Genomic DNA, 22,344 nt, shown 5'->3' with positions numbered 1-22,344 from the left:
TCTTAACCGCAAACGATAAGAAACAATACTGTGCAGCTGTATTCATTGACCTGGCCAAGGCTTTCGACTCTGTCAATCACCACATCCTCATCGGCAGACTCGATAGCCTTGGTTTCTCAAATGATTCCCTCGCCTGGTTCACCAACTACTTCTCTGATAGAGTTCAGTGTGTCAAATCGGAGGGCCTGTTGTTCGGGCCTCTGGCAGTCCCTATGGGGGTGCCTAGGGGTTCAATTCTTGGGCCGACTCTCTTCTCTGTATACATCAATGATGTCGCTCTTGCTGCTGGTGAGTCTCTGATCCACCTCTAAGCAGACGACACCATTCAGTATACTTCTGGCCCTTCTTTGGACACTGTGTTAACAACCCTCCAGACGAGCTTCAATGCCATACAACTCTCCTTCCGTGTCCTCCAACTGCTCTTAACCTCTCTGGGATCGTTCGGGACGCTAGTGTCCCACCTCGCCAACAGCCAGTGAAATTGCAGGGCGCCAAATCAAAACAACAGAAATCTCATAATTAAAATTCCTCAACCACACAAGTATTTTACACCATTTTAAAGATACACTTCTCGTTAATCCAACCACAGCTTCTGATTTCAAAAGGCTTTTCGGCGAAAGTAGAACATATCATTATGTTAGGTCAGCAACTAGTCACAGAAAGCATTCAGGAATTTTCCAACCAAAAAGAGGTGTCACAAAAAAGCAGAAATATAGATGACATTAATCACTGACCTTTGACGATCTTCATCAGATGACACTCCCAGGACTCATTGTTACACAATACATGTATGTTTTGTTCGATCAAGTTCATATTTATATCCAAAAACCTCAGTTTACATTGGCGCCATGTTCAGAAATGCCTCCAAAACATCCGGAGAAATTTCAGAGAGCCACATCAAATAACATAAACACTCATCATAAACTTTAATGAAAGATACATGTTTTACATAGAATTAAAGATAAACTTGTTCTAAATGCAACCGCTGTGTCAGATTTAAAAAAACTTTACAGCAAAAGCACAATATTCAATAATCTGAGAACAGCATTCAGCCATAAAAGCAAGCCATACAGTTACCCGCCAAATTGTGGAGTCAACAAAAGTCATAAATAGCATTATATATCTTCACTTACCTTTGCTGATCTTTGTCGGAATACACTCCCAGGATTCCCACTTCCACAATAAATGTTTGTTTTGTTCGATTACATCCATATTTATGTCCAAATACCTCCGTTTTGTTTGCGCGTTTAGTTCACTATTCCAAAGGCACAATGCGCGAGCGCAAAATCCAGAAGAAAAGTCAAAATAGTTCCATTGCAGTTTGTAGAAACATGTCAAACGATGTTTACAATCAATTCTTAGGGTCTTTTTATAATAAATCTTCAATAATATTCCAACCGGACAATAGCGTATTCATAACAGTGAAAAAAGAAGGAACGGCGCGCCCGCGGGACCGCGCAGTAAACAACTGATTGGCCTCAGCCTAGTCCACTTTTTGAAACAGCTCTTATTCGACACCCTTCCACAATATAAGCCTCAAACTTTCTAAAGACTGTTGACATCTGCTGGAAGCCTTGGGAAGTGCAATCTGGCCCCATAGACACAGCATATTGGATAGGCAATCATTTAAATGAAACTACAAACCTCAGATTTCCCACTTCCTGGTTGGATTTGTCTGCTAGACCCTGCTAGGTATTGTCCCCCCTTATCTCAACTCGCTGGTCTCCATAGCAGAGCCTCTCCTTCCAGTTCTCTGCTTCCAATGACTGGAACGAACTACAAAATCTCTGAAACTGGAAACACTTATCTCCCGCACTAGCTTTTGAAATTACCCTCACTAGCTTTTGAAATTACCAGTCTATTTCTCTATAGCTTTGGAAATGACCAGTTTATTTCTCTCTATGGATGGTGATCTAAATGATTGTACTGTCACTCTCTGGCTTTTTAAATGACTGCTCTCTCTCAATGGCCTTTTAAATGACATGTCTCAGTCAATGTCTGATAGGCAGTAAGCACATCTCTTACCATCCTGAGGTCCATAAGAGGAGATAAGGAGAAATGTAAAACTTTTGAAACTGAATAAATGTCATTAATGTCTACCACAGCCTGGGCTCTGGTAGCTGATTAGTTATTTCGGAAACATTTCTCATACATTGAAACTCATTTAGAACTAATTTCATTCTTATTAGAGCACAAATCAGATATGGTATTTACATTTCAAATCCCAGCAGTCTTTACAGCCAGCCAAACTCATGAACCACACACAGTATTCTCTCTTGACTGAGAGCCTTCATCCCATCCCTCCTCATTCTCATTACTATTGTATCAGGGAACATGAGTACAAGATGGCTGACATTATCTAGCAATGTCTCACACAAGTGTTAGATGCACAAATACAGTAAAATGCCTTTCTTGCAAGCTTTAACCCCAACAATACATTAATCAATAACAATGTAATACTAAATAAAACAAGGTAAAACAAAAACACACAATGATAGGATGTGTGTGTGTGTGTGTGTGTGTGTGTGTGTGTGTGTGTGCGTGTGTGTGTGTGTGTGTGTGTGTGTGTGTGTGTGTTACTGACCTGGTGTGTGCGTGTGTGTGTGTGTGTGTGTGTGTGTGTGTGTGTGTGTGTGTGTGTGTGTGTGTGTGTGTGTGTGTGTGTGTGTGTGTGTGTGTGTGTGTGTGTGTGTGTGTGCGTGTGTGTGTGTGTGTGTGTGTGTGTGTGTGTGTGTGTGTGTGTTACTGACCTGGTGTGTGCGTGTTTTATTCAGATTCTCCAGTCCTTCCTTGAGGCTCTGTACCTGGCTCTCCAGCTGCTGTTTGTCCTCCACACTCTTCTCCAACTCTGCCTCCCTCTGTTTCTTTTCTTCACGCATCTTCAGCAGTTGCTGCAAACACAGAGTACATACAGTGAGCCACATACCGTAACTAACCTTTAAACTTCTGATACAGAGGAGATACATTTAGCTACAGATGCTAACTAACCTTTAAGACAGAGAAAGCACAGTTAGCTACAGATGATACCTAACCCAAGGCACAGTTAGCTACAGATGATAACTAACCCTTAAGACAGAGAAAGCAGTTAGCTACAGATGATACCTAACCCAAGGCACAGTTAGCTACAGATGCTAACTAATCCTTAAGACAGAGAAGACACAGCTACAGATTATTGCTTACTACAGGCATATGACTCATGCAGGTTATTAACACTTTATCCATCAGCTCCATAGAGGAAACCATGTTAGCCAGCGGTGCTAACCCTTATGTTTCAGGATTTGCCATCGAGTAAGGAACTTTTAGCTTATAGCTTCTCTATGTAGGTCAGAACCATGTAGAAGCTGAAAAGTCCTTTCTCCTTATCCATTTCTTAAAAAACTATATCACAGTCTCAGTTGGGTTTAGGCGGAAATACGCAAGTATTACATGACTCAGAAGTGGAAGAAATTCACAGAACCTGGGCAGACTCAAATCACCTGCTGATAAAATGTTATGGAAATTTGCCAGAGCCTGCCTGATATCACAATTTAGCACAGAGCAATAAGAAGTATTGGATTTTCGTCTCTTCCTCCTCATTTTTATCCATTCATTTAATATTTTCATGGCAATGTCGAAACTTGCGTGTTGGAAATGTAATTACCATCTGTCTATTCATATGAGCATGACCGTTGACCACTTGAGGATATTTGATGACCCAGCAGGTGATGGAAGCAACAGATTTCCTGCCTGAGGGTTGTTTAACCAACAGTTTGTTTTCCCTGAGGGGGATATTTTATTAGAAACCCCTCCAGCTGGTATTAGTTTGTGTACAGCGTCTAGGTCAGCAGACTGATCAGATTCTAGAATGACTCTTTTCCTGTCAAGTCTCTCTATCCATCCTACTCTGAGTGCATCCCTCTTGCTATCTCTCTCTACGCCTCTCTCTATCCATCCTACTCTCAGAGTGCACCCCTCTTGCTCTCTCTCTCTACGCCTCTCTCTATCCATCCTACTCTCAGAGTGCACCCCTCTTGCTCTCTCTCTCTACGCCTCTCTCTATCCATCCTACTCTCAGAGTGCACCCCTCTTGCTCTCTCTCTCTACGCCTCTCTCTATCCATCCTACTCTCAGAGTGCACCCCTCTTGCTCTCTCTCTCTACGCCTCTCTCTATCCCTACTCCCTCTTTCTCAGTGTTGTGTGTGTGAGATTGGGAGGGCAGTTCTCTATCCACCTCTATTAAAAGTAACTTTTCCTCAATACGACTGGTCACCCCAGGAAGCCAAACCAATGGATTATGAGTCTCACCAGCCAGAATCTGCAGGGGTTTAATATCTGTATGGAACCAGGAAATGAAAAATTCCTGTGGAATTGATTAAAATAAATCCAAAGCAGGAACTGCTGCAAGAAGTTAACTACTGTGGGTATATGTCTGGTAGAAGTAGTACCTTCTGCATTCCCTGTAGTGCCTGTTGTAGAAAGGTTAGTTGTTGCTGCCTGATGGTGTCCTCTTCACTGTGTTGTGGAGGTGTGTGTTCTTGGTTTTTGCCCTGCTCCTGCTTCAGCAGCTCCACCTCGTTCCTGTAGGCGTCCAGCTGACAGCGCAGAGAGTCATTCTCTTCCTTTAGGGCCTCCACCTGGGCCACAGGGCCTTCACACACACACACACACACACACACACACACACACACACACACACACACACACACACACACACACACACACACACACACACACACACACACACACACACACACACACACACACACACACACACACACACACACACACACACACACACACACACACACACACACACACACACACACACACACACACACACACACACACACACACACACACACACACACACACACACACACACACACACACACACACACACACACACACACACCACACACAGTATGATGAGAACTACTAATGAAATCTGCACCTGTCCGATTGAACAGACAGGATAGACAGTGTGATGAGAACTACTCATTAAACCCAAACCTGTCCCATTTAACAGACAGGAAACAGTGTGATGAGAACTACTCATTAAACGCTAACCTGTCCCATTTAACAGACAGGAAACAGTGTGATGAGAACTACTCATTAAATCCTAACCTGTCCTATTGAACAAACATGAAACTGTGTGATGAAAACTGCTCATTAAATCCTAACCTGTCCTATTGGACAGAGAGGAGAGACAGTGTGATGAGAACTACTCTTCCCCCGTTCCTTTGACAGGAGAGTCTGTTCTTTACAGCTGTCGGAGGGGGATGTGTGTAATGTAATGAGAGGGTGTGTTTGAGTGGCTGAGCTGGGGAGATAAGACCTGAGAGTGAGTGTGTGAGGGAGGGAGGCCCAGCATAGAGTGTGTGTGTGTGTGTGTGTGTGTGTGTGTGTGTGTGTGTGTGTGTGTGTGTGTGTGTGTGTGTGTGTGTGTGTGTGTGTGTGTGAGACAAATAGAGAGCCAGCAGGCGAGGAGGTTTTGGGTGAGGTGTGTATTGATCAGGGAGCCTCATCAACCGATTCCCCTTCCACAACGTGACAGGCTTTAGTATCGACCCTCAGCACAAGGCAGCTGACAGGAGAGAAGCACCAACCCATTCCAACTCTGCACCGCATCAATGGAGAAGCACCAACCTATTCCCACTCTGCACTGTATTAGTGTAGAAGCACCAACCAATTCCCACTCTGCACTGTATTAGTGTAGAAGGACCAACCCATTCCCACTCTGCACTGTATTAATGTAGAAGCACCAACCCATTCCCACTCTGCACTGTATTAGTGTAGAAGCACCAACCCATTCCCACTCTGCACTGTATTAGTGTAGAAGCACCAACCCATTCCCACTCTGCACTGTATTAATGTAGAAGCACCAACCCATTCCCACTCTGCACTGTATTAATATAGAAGCACCAACCCATTCCCACTCTGCACTGTATTAGTGTAGAAGCACCAACCCATTCCCACTCTGCACTGTATTAGTATAGAAGCACCAACCCATTCCCAATCTGCACTGTATTAATGTAGAATCACCAACCCATTCCCACTCTGCACTGTATTAATGTAGAAGCACCAACCCATTCCCACTCTGCACTGTATTAGTGTAGAATCACCAACCCATTCCCACTCTGCACTGTATTAATGTAGAAGCACCAACCCATTCCCACTCTGCACTGTATTAGTGTAGAAGCACCAACCCATTCCCACTCTGCACTGTATTAGTGTAGAAGCACCAACCCATTCCCACTCTGCACTGTATTAATGTAGTAGCACCAACTCATACCCACTTTGCACTGTATTAGTGTAGAAGCACCAACCCATTCCCACTCTGCACTGTATTAATGTAGACGTACCAACCCATTCCGACTCTGCACTGTATTAGTGTAGAAGCACCAACCCATTCCCACTCTGCACTGTATTAGTGTAGAAGAACCAACCCATTCCAACTCTGCACTGTATTAGTGTAGAAGAACCAACCCATTCCCACTCTGCACTGTATTAGTATAGAAGCACCAACCCATTCCCACTCTGCACTGTATTAATGTAGAAGCACCATCTGCACTGTATTAGTATAGAAGAACCAACCCATTCCCACTCTGCACTGTATTAGTATAGAAGCACCAACCCATTCCCACTCTGCACTGTATTAATGTAGAAGCACCAACCCATTCCCACTCTGCACTGTATTAATATAGAAGCACCAACCCATTCCCACTCTGCACTGTATTAGTGTAGAAGCACCAACCCATTCCCACTCTGCACTGTATTAGTATAGAAGCACCAACCCATTCCCACTCTGCACTGTATTAGTGTAGAAGTACCAACTCATTCCCACTCTGCACTGTATTAATGTAGAAGCACCAACCCATTCCCACTCTGCACTGTATTAGTGTAGAAGCACCAACCCATTCCCACTCTGCACTGTATTAGTGTAGAAGCACCAACCCATTCCCACTCTGCACTGTATTAATGTAGAAGCACCAATCCATTCCCACTCTGCACTGTATTAATGTAGAAGCACCAACCCATTCCCACTCTGCACTGTATTAGTGTAGAAGCACCAACCCATTCCTACTCTGCACTGTATTAATGTAGAAGCACCAACCCATTCCCACTCTGCACTGTATTAGTGTAGAAGAACCAACCCATTCCCACTCTGCAATGTATTAGTGTAGAAGAACCAACCCATTCCCACTCTGCACTGTATTAGTATAGAAGCACCAACCCATTCCCACTCTGCACTGTATTAATGTAGAAGCACCATCTGCACTGTATTAGTATAGAATAACCAACCCATTCCCACTCTGCACTGTATTAGTATAGAAGCACCAACCCATTCCCACTCTGCACTGTATTAATGTAGAAGCACCAACCCATTCCCACTCTGCACTGTATTAATGTAGAAGCACCAACCCATTCCCACTCTGCACTGTATTAATGTAGAAGCACCAACCCATTCCCACTCTGCACTGTATTAGTGTAGAAGCACCAACCCATTCCTAGTCTGCACTGTATTAATGTAGAAGCACCAACCCATTCCCACTCTGCACTGTATTAGTGTAGAAGAACCAACACATTCCCACTCTGCACTGTATTAGTGTAGAAGAACCAACCCATTCCCACTCTGCACTGTATTAGTATAGATGCACCAACCCATTCCCACTCTGCACTGTATTAATGTAGAAGCACCATCTGCACTGTATTAGTATGGAAGAACCAACCCATTCCCACTCTGCACTGTATTAGTATAGAAGCACCAACCCATTCCCACTCTGCACTGTATTAATATAGAAGTACCAACTCATTCCCACTCTGCACTGTATTAGTGTAGAAGCACCAACCCATTCCCGCTCTGCACTGTATTAATTTAGAAGCACCAACCCATTCCCACTCTGCACTGTATTAATGTAGAATCACCAACCCATTCCCACTCTGCACTGTATTAGTGTAGAATCACCAACCCATTCCCACTCTGCACTGTATTAATGTAGAAGCACCAACCCATTCCCACTCTGCACTGTATTAGTGTAGAAGCACCAACCCATTCCCACTCTGCACTGTATTAGTGTAGAAGCACCAACCCATTCCCACTCTGCACTGTATTAATGTAGACGTACCAACCCATTCCCAATCTGCACTGTATTAATGTAGAATCACCAACCCATTCCCACTCTGCACTGTATTAATGTAGAATCACCAACCCATTCCCACTCTGCACTGTATTAGTGTAGAATCACCAACCCATTCCCACTCTGCACTGTATTAATGTAGAAGCACCAACCCATTCCCACTCTGCACTGTATTAGTGTAGAAGCGCCAACCCATTCCCACTCTGCACTGTATTAATGTAGTAGCACCAACTCATTCCCACTCTGCACTGTATTAGTGTAGAAGCACCAACCCATTCCCACTCTGCACTGTATTAATGTAGACGTACCAACCCATTCCCACTCTGCACTGTATTAGTGTAGAAGCACCAACCCATTCCCACTCTGCACTGTATTAGTGTAGAAGTACCAACTCATTCCAACTCTGCACTGTATTAGTGTAGAAGCACCAACCCATTCCCACTCTGCACTGTATTAATGTAGAAGCACCAACCCATTCCCACTCTGCACTGTATTAATGTAGAAGCACCAACCCATTCCCACTCTGCACTGTATTAGTGTAGAAGAACCAACCCATTCCCACTCTGCACTGTATTAGTGTAGAAGAACCAACCCATTCCCACTCTGCACTGTATTAGTATAGAAGCACCAACCCATTCCCACTCTGCACTGTATTAATGTAGAAGCACCATCTGCACTGTATTAGTATAGAAGAACCAACCCATTCCCACTCTGCACTGTATTAATATAGAAGCACCAACCCATTCCCACTCTGCACTGTATTAGTGTAGAAGCACCAACCCATTCCCACTCTGCACTGTATTAGTATAGAAGCACCAACCCATTCCCACTCTGCACTGTATTAGTGTAGAAGTACCAACTCATTCCCACTCTGCACTGTATTAATGTAGAAGCACCAACCCATTCCCACTCTGCACTGTATTAGTGTAGAAGCACCAACCCATTCCCACTCTGCACTGTATTAGTGTAGAAGCACCAATCCATTCCCACTCTGCACTGTATTAATGTAGACGCACCAACCCATTCCCAATCTGCACTGTATTAGTGTAGAAGCACCAACCCATTCCTACTCTGCACTGTATTAGTGTAGAAGAACCAACCCATTCCCACTCTGCACTGTATTAGTGTAGAAGAACCAACCCATTCCCACTCTGCACTGTATTAGTATAGAAGCACAAACCCATTCCCACTCTGCACTGTATTAATGTAGAAGCACCATCTGCACTGTATTAGTATAGAAGAACCAACCCATTCCCACTCTGCACTGTATTAGTATAGAAGCACCAACCCATTCCCACTCTGCACTGTATTAATGTAGAAGCACCAACCCATTCCCACTCTGCACTGTATTAATGTAGAAGCACCAACCCATTCCCACTCTGCATTGTATTAATGTAGAAGCACCAACCCATTCCTACTCTGCACTGTATTAATGCAGAAGCACCAACCCATTCCCACTCTGCACTGTATTAGTGTAGAAGAACCAACCCATTCCCACTCTGCACTGTATTAGTGTAGAATAACCAACCCATTCCCACTCTGCACTGTATTAGTATAGATGCACCAACCCATTCCCACTCTGCACTGTATTAATGTATAAGCACCATCTGCACTGTATTAGTATGGAAGAACCAACCCATTCCCACTCTGCACTGTATTAGTATAGAAGCACCAACCCATTCCCACTCTGCACTGTATTAGTATAGAAGCACCAACCCATTCCCACTCTGCACTGTATTAGTGTAGAAGTACCAACTCATTCCCACTCTGCACTGTATTAGTGTAGAAGCACCAACCCATTCCCACTCTGCACTGTATTAGTGTAGAAGTACCAACTCATTCCCACTCTGCACTGTATTAATGTAGAAGCACCAACCCATTCCCACTCTGCACTGTATTAATGTAGAAGCACCAACCCATTCCCACTCTGCACTGTATTAGTGTAGAAGCACCAACCCATTCCCACTCTGCACTGTATTAATGTAGAAGTACCAACCCATTCCCACTCTGCACTGTATTAGTATAGAAGCACCAACCCATTCCCATTCTGCACTGTATTAGTATAGAAGCACCAACCCATTCCCACTCTGCACTGTATTAATTTAGAAGCACCAACTCATTCCCACTCTGCATTGTATTAGTGTAGAAGCACCAACCCATTCCCACTCTGCATTGTATTAGTGTAGACGCACCAACCCATTCCCATTCTTCACTGTATTAATGTAGAAGCACCAACTCATTCCCACTCTGCATTGTATTAGTGTAGAAGCACCAACCCATTCCCACTCTGCATTGTATTAGTGTAGACTCACCAACCCATTCCCATTCTGCACTGTATTAATGTAGAAGCACCAACCCAGAATACAGGTGTTCCTCTTCAAGCCTGCTGGTTAAACAGACCACCTGTCTATGATTGAGAGCACAGAGACTCGGCTTCTTAAACAGGACTGTGCTCTTGCATTACAGGAAGCCCTAGCAGGTGTGACTGAGACTGTAAATATGATGGGGTGTCACATCAACACCTGTCTCCCTGCCACATCCTGGCCCTTCTCTACAGCATTCCTTTCCAACATTGTGACAGCCTCCTGACAATGATTGTTAGTGTTTTCTAATAAGCAAGGTCACACATGAAAAGGGTGAAATCAAAACCTGCTTGGCTGATGATTACATTTGCATATATCTGCATAGAAATTAGGTAGGCGGTCTTAACCGGGAGAGATCACAACAATTCCAAAGCAGAAAGTAAACGACACACTTGAAAAGGAGACCTGATTGTAGCAGTTAGCCCCGCTCTCTTGGCTTCCATTCCCTTTTCTCTCTAACTGCTTTAGAGAGAAGCAGAGGGTCATCTGAATGTCCAGGTGAATATTATGGTTTGTTTCAATCTGTTTTACATCAGTAGCTCTGTTGGCTCAGCAGACATAAACAGGATGTTCTGCGTAAAGACGACCTTAATGGTACTTCACTGGTGCCCAGAACAGCACTGAAATTAGCTGAAGGAGCTGACACACACACACCCACACAATACCCACACACACCCACCCACACACACACACACACACACACACACACACACACACACACACACACACACACACACACACACACACACACACACACACACACACACACACACACACACACACACACTTTGCTACAGCTGTGACTATGAGCATCCCCATTTATAGAGGCAGGCCAGGGAATAATCTCCACAACACCAGTCCATTCACAGTGTCAGCTGCCTGCAGTGTCAGTCTCATTCATGTGTATTTCTGAGGTGCTGGAGTGAAATGACTATCATTTCATAGAGTCGCTATAGCACGTGTCAAACTCATTCCACGGAGGGTCGAGTGTCAGTTGGTTTTTGCTTCACCCTTGTACTTGATTGATGAATGAAGGTCTCTAATTAGTAAGGAACTCCCCTCACCTGGTTGTCTAGGTCTTAATTGAAAGGAAAAACCAAAAACCTGCAGACACTCGACCCTCAGAGTGTCTACCAACTAGACTGTTAGAATGTCTACCAACTAAAGAGTGTTGGAGGGTTTACCAACTAGAGTGTTACTAGAGAGTGTTGGAGTGTTTACCAACTAGAGTGTTAGTGTCTACCAACTAGAGTGTTAGTGTCTACCAACTAGAGTGTTAGAGTGTCTACCAATTGTGTGCAATCTCTCTTTTTCATAAACACACACACTCAGACAGTCTGGAGAAGACTGTACTTAATTTGGTAATTTAGAGAGTGAATGAGCTGACGACTCCTCTCTAATCAGGGCCGGTCCTTGCCTTTCTGCCACCCTAGGTGAGATCATAAAATGCCATCCCCCGCAAAACTAGAAAAGCAAAATGACATTGAAAAAATATTAAAAACACAATGAAGTTAGGTAAAATTTTGGTTCAGAATGAAAGGTGAAAAGATATATTTTCCAGACGTTGAAAATATGTATTTTCTGGACGATGAAATAAGGTTAATTTATGGTTCTGAATGAAAGTTGAAATTATCTAATTCATAGACGTCTATGACCAAATACCCAAAACCAATGTCGTTGGATGTGGAAATCAATGCCGGTCCGACATGCACCCAAAAAATATTTCCAAAAGTATTCAACGTCGATCTGTGCTTACTGATGTGGTAAGCCTACCGTTTGTAAAACACCAAAAAATAAGTCTGAACAGGAACAAAAAAAGATGAAAAAAGACTTGGACTAATGCTTACTAGGGTGTAGCCTACCATGTCGCCCGCAATGGAAGTTTATGAATGCCCATCCATGTGGTAGGCCCATTTGTAAAACAGACCATTGCATTGGTTTTATTAGTGCCGATTCCTGTGACTAATCAATTTGGCTATTTAAGCTCTGAATATCAGCTACCCGACTTCATCGGGAGTTATCGTGAGGCTATTTGTAATGTGTTTACATAGCAGGAAATGCAGAAGTATTTTATTTATTTCTATGATCAGCTTGTCAAAAATGAATGGATACAAACTTGAAACCACTGATCATGTCAATTTACCCCACAGGGTGAAACTCCTGGACAGCAGATGTGAGTAGCATGATTGTCAATTTCCTATGGTCCATTTAACTTTTTTAGGATATGTCATTTTTTAAAAATGTGACAGCACATTTTATTTGATTGGGTGCCATTTACGTTAGCCTATTTGATACCTGTATGATGTAAAAAGTGTCCGTCTCAATACATTGTCATATATTTTATCTCCAGAAAATGCTCTATCTACCATATCCTAGATTTTCTACATGATTTATGTTAGATTATTTTTTTGGACTGAACGTTGATGGAGTGCTGCAGAGATGCGTCTCTCGAACAGCACCCTGGAGAGGCGCGCTGGGAATGGACAAGCAAATTATTTTGCCTCCCTGCCTTTGACAAAGTGGGTATTGTTTATCACGAGGCGATATCAGAGCTCCCCTACAGTAAAAATCCCACATGCCACTGGTTGAGATAAATTGTCATAGTTTTTGGGCAGAATTATGTAAGGTTTTATGTGTTCTTGGAGGTGAGTCTTGGTCAGTTTATTTCAGAACATGCCAAGAACATGCCAGAACATATGTGTGTGTGTGTGTGTGTGTGTGTGTGTGTGTGTGTGTGTGTGTGTGTGTGTGTGTGTGTGTGTGTGTGTGTGTGTGTGTGTGTGTGTGTGTGTAGTGTGTGTGTAGTGTGTGGTATGTGTGTGGTATGTGTGTAGTGTGTGTGCATCTGTGTGTGTGGTATGTGTGTGCATGTGTGTGGTATGTGTGTAGTGTGTGTGTACCTGAGTCGTCAGGATCGTGTGTATCCTCCATGTCATCGTCAGACATCTCCATCTCCTCTTCTCGTCTGATCCCCATCAGCTCTTCATTTTGCATGTTTCTGATCTCCTGGAGGGAAACAACAAAACAGGAACATCACTGGATGTTCATACTGAACACGATCCTCCTGGAGGGAAACAACAAAACAGGAATATCACTGGATGTTCATACTGAACACCATCCTCCTGGAGGGAAACAACAAAACAGGAATATCACTGGATGTTCATACTGAACACCATCCTCCTGGAGGGAAACAACAAAACAGGAATATCACTGGATGTTCATACTGAACACCATCCTCCTGGAGGGAAACAACAAAACAGGAATATCACTGGATGTTCATACTGAACAGCATCCTCCTGGAGGGAAACAAAAAAACAGGAATATCACTGGATGTTCATACTGAACACCATCCTCCTGGAGGGAAACAACAAAACAGGAATATCACTGGATGTTCATACTGAACACGATCCTCCTGGAGGGAAACAACAAAACAGGAATATCACTGGATGTTCATACTGAACACCATCCTCCTGGGTAGCCTGGCTGGAGTACGGTTTACACTGTCGCGTACTCTCAAGGAAAGATTTGACTGATGAGACAGCAGATTTGACTACTGATGAGATAGTAGATAGAGAGCAGCGGTCTGCCTCTACATGGATGGCAGTAGATAGACAGCAGCAGTCTGCCTCTACATGGATGAGACAGTAGATAGAGAGCAGCAGTCTGCCTCTACATGGATGAGACAGTAGATAGAGAGCAGCAGTCTGCCTCTACACTGACGAGACAGTAGATAGACAGCAGCAGTCTGCCTCTACACTGACGAGACAGTAGATAGAGAGCAGCAGTCTGCCTCTACACTGACAAGACAGTAGATAGACAGCAGCAGTCTGCCTCTACACTGATGAGACAGTAGATATAGAGCAGCAGTCTGCCTCTACACTGACGAGACAGTAGATATAGAGCAGCAGTCTGTGTCTGTCTGTCTGTCTGTCTGTCTGTCTGTCTGTCTGTCTGTCTGTCTGTCTGTCTGTCTGTCTGTCTGTCTGTCTGTCTGTCTGTCTGTCTGTCTGTCTGTCTGTCTGTCTGTGAGTGAGTGAGTGAGTGAGTGATCCAGATCAGCACTTTGGGGCAGTCAAGGTGTAGCTGTTACACTATCATCATTTCCTAACAAATTCTGTCACATCTAGATGTTCCCTAGAGAGGTCTGAGACATGAGCATAACTGCTGTGTGCCCAAAACCATTATACTGAAATTGACCACTGTGCTTCTAGCAGCCCATATGTGTTTGTGTCAGACCTGAGTTCTAATACATGTGTATTTGATACTGTGTTATTTAAATACTTATTTTCTGTATATTTGAGTATATTCAAATAATGTGTCGCCAATCAACTACTTCTATTTAAAGAATTTTCAAATCATTTCCTATAAATAGCCTACTATTTGAAGGGATTTGTATGGTTGAAAAAATGGATGGATAAATGGGAGAATGACTGGTTTGTAAATAGGCAGATAGTCATAAATTGATGGATGGATAGATGGATGTTTGAACAGGTTAATGGATATATGGATTTGTGGTAAAATACAGGTGTTGTGATTGTGACAGACAGTGAAGCTCCTGCAGTCTCTCAGGTCTACTGTTCTGTTCGACACACATACACGCGTACACACACACACACACACACACACACACACACACACACACACACACACACACACACACACACACACACACACACACACACACACACACTTGTACACACACACACGCACACACACACACACACACACACACACACACACACACACACACACACACACACACACACACACACACACACACACACACACACACACACACGCACTGCAGCATCGAAATACATTGACCTTCACAGCCACTATAAATAAACTCCCTGTCAATAAGAGAGCGGTAATATTCCTCTATATTAAGGTCTGAGAGTCACAGATTGGTCCTGGTGACCACAGAGATAATGTCCAGTAGAACAATAGAAGATTGGTCCTGGTCACAACAGAGATTATGTCCAGTAGAACAATAGAAGATTGGCCCTGGTGACAACAGAGATTATGTCCAGTAGAACATTAGAAGATTTTTCCTGGTCACCACAGAGTTGATGTCCAGTAGAACAATATAATATTGGCCCTGGTGACAACAGAGATTAAATCCAGTAGAACATTAGAAGATTGGCCCTGGTGACAACAGAGATTATGTCCAGTAGAACAATAGAAGATTGGCCCTGGTGACAACAGAGATTATGTCCAGTAGAACATTAGAAGATTTTTCCTGGTCACCACAGAGTTGATGTCCAGTAGAACAATAGAATATTGGCCCTGGTGACAACAGAGATTAAATCCAGTAGAACATTAGAAGATTGGCCCTGGTGACAACAGAGATGATGTCCATTGACAAAAGGATATGATATGGTTAACCTGTGTCATGAACCCATTTTACAACACAAGGTGATGCATTTGTGTTAAGAGCTCAGTTCCAGGTATCATCATTAGCATGTGGATTATTCTGTAGGGAAAAGTGTTGCTGGATCACAATAACTGAATATTCACAGTATTGTTAATATGCATCAACACACTCAGAGGTACTTCCAGTTCAGTATGAGTTGTTAATTCTTCAGAGGTATATTCCTGGTGTCATTAGCATGTTAATATATCTGCAGGAGATTGTACTGTACTGTTCTGAATATTCAAACGGTTCATAGTTTCACGTTTCAACTTCATGCGCTGAAAAATAAAAGACCATGACATGTTTGTGTGTGTGTGTGCGTGTACATTATCCTAACTGTGAATTTAAAGTCATCGTCAAGAACAATATGTGCTGTTCAGTTCGTTACAGTACTCAAAACTTGTTTACATTCATTACAACTCTCTTCCATTGGCAGTTGTGTTGTGACTCCGTTGCTATTCATAACTGCTAACCACCTGTCCATGACATTTTACCACAGAGAACACTTAGCGTATTTAAATTGAATCTGACCTGTCAGTCTGTTTTGGTAAAGAGTGATATCAGAGGTCTATAACACATACCTCCCTTACAAAAAAAACGACCAAGAAATAAATGTATATTTCCCCCCAAATGTGACATTCTTTTCACACATTTATTTTTGACCCCTTCCAGCAATATCTGGTCTCCCAACCAGGGACTGACCAAGACCAACCCTGCTTAGCTTCAAAGGGAAACCAGCAATTGAATGCAGAGTGCTACATTGCTGGAATTAATATGCTGGCTGGAATGAATGTGCCGACTGGAAAAAAGCAAGAGGATGCAAAGGCCAGGGTAACATAACCAATAGGAGAAATTGCAGTAAGGAGGGAGGTGTTTTATTCACATGCATATTTAATTACATTTTTTTTCACTGAAAGCAATTCATTTGCTTTCAAATGTAAACATTATTTCCATGCAATGTTTTGTTTTGCGATCAGTACTTTGGGGTTTGTGTTTTGCTTTCAATATCATAATTTTTGTTTGCAATTCTAAGAATGTTCTTCTCGACTTCAGTTTTGCTTGATATTAATGGCATAAAAGTAACTCACTCACTAGAGGTTTGCACCATATAATAACACTATTACTAGGGCTGTTGCGGTGACCGTATTATTGCCACACCGGTGGTCACCAGTCAGATTCCACGTGACCGTTTAGTCATGGTAATTAGGCTACTCCAAGCTTTGATGCTGCTGATGGTTATTGCCTACTAGACTCGCTAACTGCCTAGTACTCAGCACTCTATTGTCCCTTTAATCACTTTGCAGTTGGAACTTAAATCAATGCAAATGTGTTCAAAAATCTAATCAAACACTTCATTAGAGCCCGTTAGCTTATGTTGCGCATAATTTCTCTAGGATATGAAATTGCGCAAGAAAACAGAGTGATGGCCTCTACTAAAAAGAGGAGGATCCCATCAGGTTTCAATAGGCAAGGCCTAATATATTTATTTCTCAACTTTCCTAATATTAAGCACATCAACCATGGGAAAGGGTCCACCATTCGCTATTTAAGTGCATAGATGACATGTATTTTCCCCGCTGCCCCTGTTTCGAGACAGGTGCATGGTACCGGTCCATTCTAAATCAAAACAAATTTCACAAATATATTATTTAGTATATCTAAAGACAAGATTAAATCAAGAATATTCTGATGGGTGACAATATTTGCCTATCACTTGTGAATTATATATTATCATGATGTGAATGATGCCCAGCATAAGAAACTGCTGTCTTTTTCTAATCATAGTCGCACACCTCATATAGACTAGCCCATAGGCTTATATGCTTTGATAAGGTTTGTATCACAACTAAAGTGGCCAAATAACTCCTTAAAATTAAGCACCATAATCCGCTTTACAAGGGATTTAGAGCCTAACTGGAATTCATAAGTGGCGAGTGAGTTTCAAGTTTGGAAAAGATCATTTTCACCATAAAAATTCCCCTTTGAAATAAAATAATTACATGCACAATCACATTTGTAGTCACTTTTATAATGGTGTTTTTGGATTGCTGCATGGATTGCTGTGTTTTTGTTTTTGGATTTCTGCACTTATAATGTTAAGAAATAGCCTAATAGTTTATCAACATTTTAAGCTAAATGTTCTGATCTGTTGCGTCAGCCACATTGCGTAAAAAAGTATTTTTGATGCTAGTGGTTGTATTAATTTGGGATCTATTGCATCCCACAACTGTCCCAGAATATGTTTGGAATATTTATTTCTCGCACAGAATAGAATAGGTAGACTTTTGTACTATGGGGGATAGTTGATTGACATAGTCTAGTGATTTTGCTGTTCATTACGCCTACTCATCTTGTTGGCTGACAAAAGTAAATGTGGACAGTTCTTCCAATATCTTCAATATGCACCTCGGAATTGGATAAGGATGTGCGGAGCTGCGTCCCCGATGTGTCTGTCTTCACCTGTAGCCTGTGAGAAAGATGCGATCACGTGATGGGAGAAGGCCACAAAGACCACAAAAGGCATGGATTCTTTTAGGGTGCATTATGGCCACAAAGGGGATGCCGCCGTGATATTCGAGGCATTATCAAGTGCTTGTCAAATTGTGAATGAGAGCCTGCACAAAAAAACAAAGCAAATGCCTTTCAAGCAACTTTTTTCAAATCATTAGAGTCACATCACGCAGCCTGACAATGTAAAAAAATCCAAACATATAGCCCAACGTTTGTATAACGTCTACATTTACATTAAGAACTCTAAATTAAGCCTATAGGAGTACCTATTTCTTTGTTAACCGCTCAACACAGAATAGCTGCATGTGCACTCACTCCCTCAAATCATTGAGAAAATATTTAGATTTTATTCAGCTTTGTTCAATTGTATTCTTCATACTATAAAATAATGCCAGCAAATTTTGTCTGCAAAATGAACTTGTGTAGTTAATCAACAGCCATTTGACATAGGCAGATCAGGATCTAACATAGCGACAACTCAGAGTATGCTAATCTGTTCTTCTGAAATAGACTACTTCTTTAGACCTGTCTAAAATAAATAATGGATTTATTTTGATGGTGTAGGCTATATTACATGGATTTATTAGAGTAGATGTCCCAAAGGTCTGCATCAGTGGCTTGTGGAAGCCAGGAGATGCTAAAAGTCTTTATGTTAATTGACGGTAAATTATTGTGAGACTGACAGTAATTTGCTTGACAATCACCAGCTGATTAAATTTCGTGACCACCACAGCCCTAACTATTACACTGTTAAAGATGGTTAAAGCAGCAATCCTTAATTGAAATATTAAGTGTCCTCCCGCGCCCTTTTCGGTAAAAAGTTGAGGTATGGTGCTGGAGAGATATGTAACCACTCTCAAATCCATAGACTACACTATGGATGCAAAGACTGACCATCTATGACATCAAAATTATAGTTTTAATTAACAAACAGTGTTTGTTTACAATTACTTAGTTCACAAACATTGGAGTAAATGTGGAATGTTCTTACATGTGAAACTGCATATTTGATTTTCACATGTGGATTTTTACATGTGTTTGTTTTTCACATGTGATCTTGCAATGTAAATTCAACATGTGAAAACAGCTATTTTACATATACAGTGCCTTGCGAAAGTATTCAGCCCCCTTGAACTTTGCGACCTTTTGCCACATTTCAGGCTTCAAACATAAAGATATAAAACTGTATTTTTTTGTGAAGAATCAACAACAAGTGGGACACAATCATGAAGTGGAACAACATTTATTGGATATTTAAAACTTTTTTAACAAATCAAAAACTGAAAAATTGGGCGTGCAAAATTATTCAGCCCCTTTACTTTCAGGGCAGCAAACTCTCTCCAGAAGTTCAGTGAGGATCTCTGAATGATCCAATGTTGACCTAAATGACTAATGATGATAAATACAATCCACCTGTGTGTAATCAAGTCTCCGTATAAATGCACCTGCACTGTGATAGTCCGTCAAAAGCGCAGAGAGCATCATGAAGAACAAGGAACACACCAGGCAGGTCCGAGATACTGTTGTGAAGAAGTTTAAAGCCGGATTTGGATACAAAAAGATTTCCCAAGCTTTAAACATCCCAAGGAGCAGTGTGCAAGCGATAATATTGAAATGGAAGGAGTATCAGACCACTGCAAATCTACCAAGACCTGGCCTCCCTCTAAACTTTCAGCTCATACAAGGAGAAGACTGATCAGAGATGCAGCCAAGAGGCCCATGATCACTCTGGATGAACTGCAGAGATCTACAGCTGAGGTGGGAGACTCTGTCCATAGGACAACAATCAGTCGTATATTGCACAAATCTGGCCTTTATGGAAGAGTGGCAAGAAGAAAGCCATTTCTTAAAGATATCCATAAAAAGTGTCGTTTAAAGTTTGCCACAAGCCACCTGGGAGACACACCAAACATGTGGAAGAAGGTGCTCTGGTCAGATGAAACCAAAATTGAACTTTTTGGCAACAATGCAAAACGTTATGTTTGGCGTAAAAGCAACACAGCTCATCACCCTGAACACACCATCCCCACTGTCAAACATGGTGGTGGCAGCATCATGGTTTGGGCCTGCTTTTCTTCAGCAGGGACAGGGAAGATGGTTAAAATTGATGGGAAGATGGATGGAGCCAAATACAGGACCATTCTGGAAGAAAACCTGATGGAGTCTGCAAAAGACCTGAGACTGGGACGGAGATTTGTCTTCCAACAAGACAATGATCCAAAACATAAAGCAAAATCTACAATGGAATGGTTCAAAAATAAACATATCCAGGTGTTAGAATGGCCAAGTCAAAGTCCAGACCTGAATCCAATCGAGAATCTGTGGAAAGAACTGAAAACTGCTGTTCACAAATGCTCTCCATCCAACCTCACTGAGCTCGAGCTGTTTTGCAAGGAGGAATGGGAAAAAATGTCAGTCTCTCGATGTGCAAAACTGATAGAGACATACCCCAAGCGACTTACCACTGTAATCGCAGCAAAAGGTGGCGCTACAAAGTATTAACTTAAGGGGGCTGAATAATTTTGCACGCCCAATTTTTCAGTTTTTGATTTGTTAAAAAAGTTTGAAATATCCAATAAATGTCGTTCCACTTCATGATTGTGTCCCACTTGTTGTTGATTCTTCACAAAAAATACAGTTTTATATCTTTATGTTTGAAGCCTGAAATGTGGCAAAAGGTCGCAAAGTTCAAGGGGGCCGAATACTTTCGCAAGGCACTGTATATATATATTTTTACCTCGCACCTATCTTTACAGCAGAAGAATCTTTAGAGAGATGATCTGCTGTCAAACAAACACCTTACACACTTCTGAGTCACCTCTGAGTCAATCCACCGTAAAACACACACACACACACACACACACACACACACACACACACACACACACACACACACACACACAGTATACATGTAACACATGACCACATGACCTACTGTAACACATGACCTGACCAGGAAATATATTAACATTTTCCTCACAGAACACATAAAGTGCCTTCAGAAAGTATTAACACCCCTTGACTTTTTCCACATTTACAGCCTGAATTAAAAATGAATCATATTGAGATTTTGTGTCACTGGCCTACACAATACCTTATAAAGTCAAAAGTGGAATTATTTTTGTAGACATTTTTAATAAATGAATTAAAAAAATGAAAAGAGGAAATGTCTTGTTTCATTTAAGTATTTTTGGCCAGCCTAAATAAGTTCAGGAGTAAAAATGTGCTTAACAAGTAACATAATAAGTTGTATAAGTGTTAAGCATGATTTTTGAATGACTACCTCATCTCTGTACCCCACACATACAATTATCTGTAATGTCCCACAGCCAAGCAGTGAATTTAAAACATATTTTTTCCAATGCAAAGCGTTATGTGTGGGGCAAATCCAACATATCACTGAGCGCCACTCTCCATATTTTCAAGTATGGTGGTGGCTGCATCAGGTTATTTGTATGCTTGTCAAGGTCTATGGAGTTTTTTAAAAAAGCAACGGAATAGAGCTAAGTACAGGCCAAATCCTAGAGGAAAACCTGGTGCTGTCTGCTTTCCAACAGACATTGGGAGAGAAATTCACTTTTCAGCAGGACAATAACCTAAAACACAAGGCCAAATATACACTGGAGTTGCTTACCAAGATGACATTGAATGTTCCTGTAATTGTCTACAGTTGGAACTGAAATCAGCTTGAAAATATATGACAAGACTTGGAAATTGCTGTCTAGCAATGATCAACAACCAACTTGACAGAGCTTGAAGAATTTATCAAATAATAATGTGCAAATATTGTACAATCCAGCTGTGCAAAGCTCTTAGAAACTTACCCAGAAAGACTAACATCTGTCATCGCTGCCAAAGGTGATTCTAACATGTATTGACACAGGGGTGTGAATACTTAAGTAAATTCGATATCTGTATTTAATTTTTAATACATTTGCA

The 22,344-nt window shown here is 41.9% G+C and overlaps 1 protein-coding gene across 1 annotated transcript in view; it reads right to left on the bottom strand.

Moving 5' to 3' along the window:
• LOC110487749 (ecto-NOX disulfide-thiol exchanger 2) overlaps positions 1-22,344 on the bottom strand; it is a 202,247-nt gene that overhangs the window by 36,592 nt on the left and 143,311 nt on the right. Inside the window, exons 8-10 of the mRNA XM_090198596.1 lie at positions 13,382-13,487; positions 4,426-4,628; positions 2,751-2,891 (exon numbers count right to left, since the gene is read on the bottom strand). Coding sequence (XP_090054722.1) covers positions 2,751-2,891; positions 4,426-4,628; positions 13,382-13,487 — 450 coding nt within the window. The remainder of the gene's footprint in view (positions 1-2,750; positions 2,892-4,425; positions 4,629-13,381; positions 13,488-22,344) is intronic.

Source organism: Oncorhynchus mykiss, chromosome 14, assembly GCF_057628025.1.
Source record: "Oncorhynchus mykiss isolate SJ-2025 chromosome 14, ASM5762802v1, whole genome shotgun sequence".
In the NCBI taxonomy this organism is placed as follows: Eukaryota; Metazoa; Chordata; class Actinopteri; order Salmoniformes; family Salmonidae; genus Oncorhynchus; species Oncorhynchus mykiss.
The sequence above is the reverse complement of the archived record's forward strand: the minus strand, read 5'-3'. Positions and strand labels throughout refer to the sequence as shown.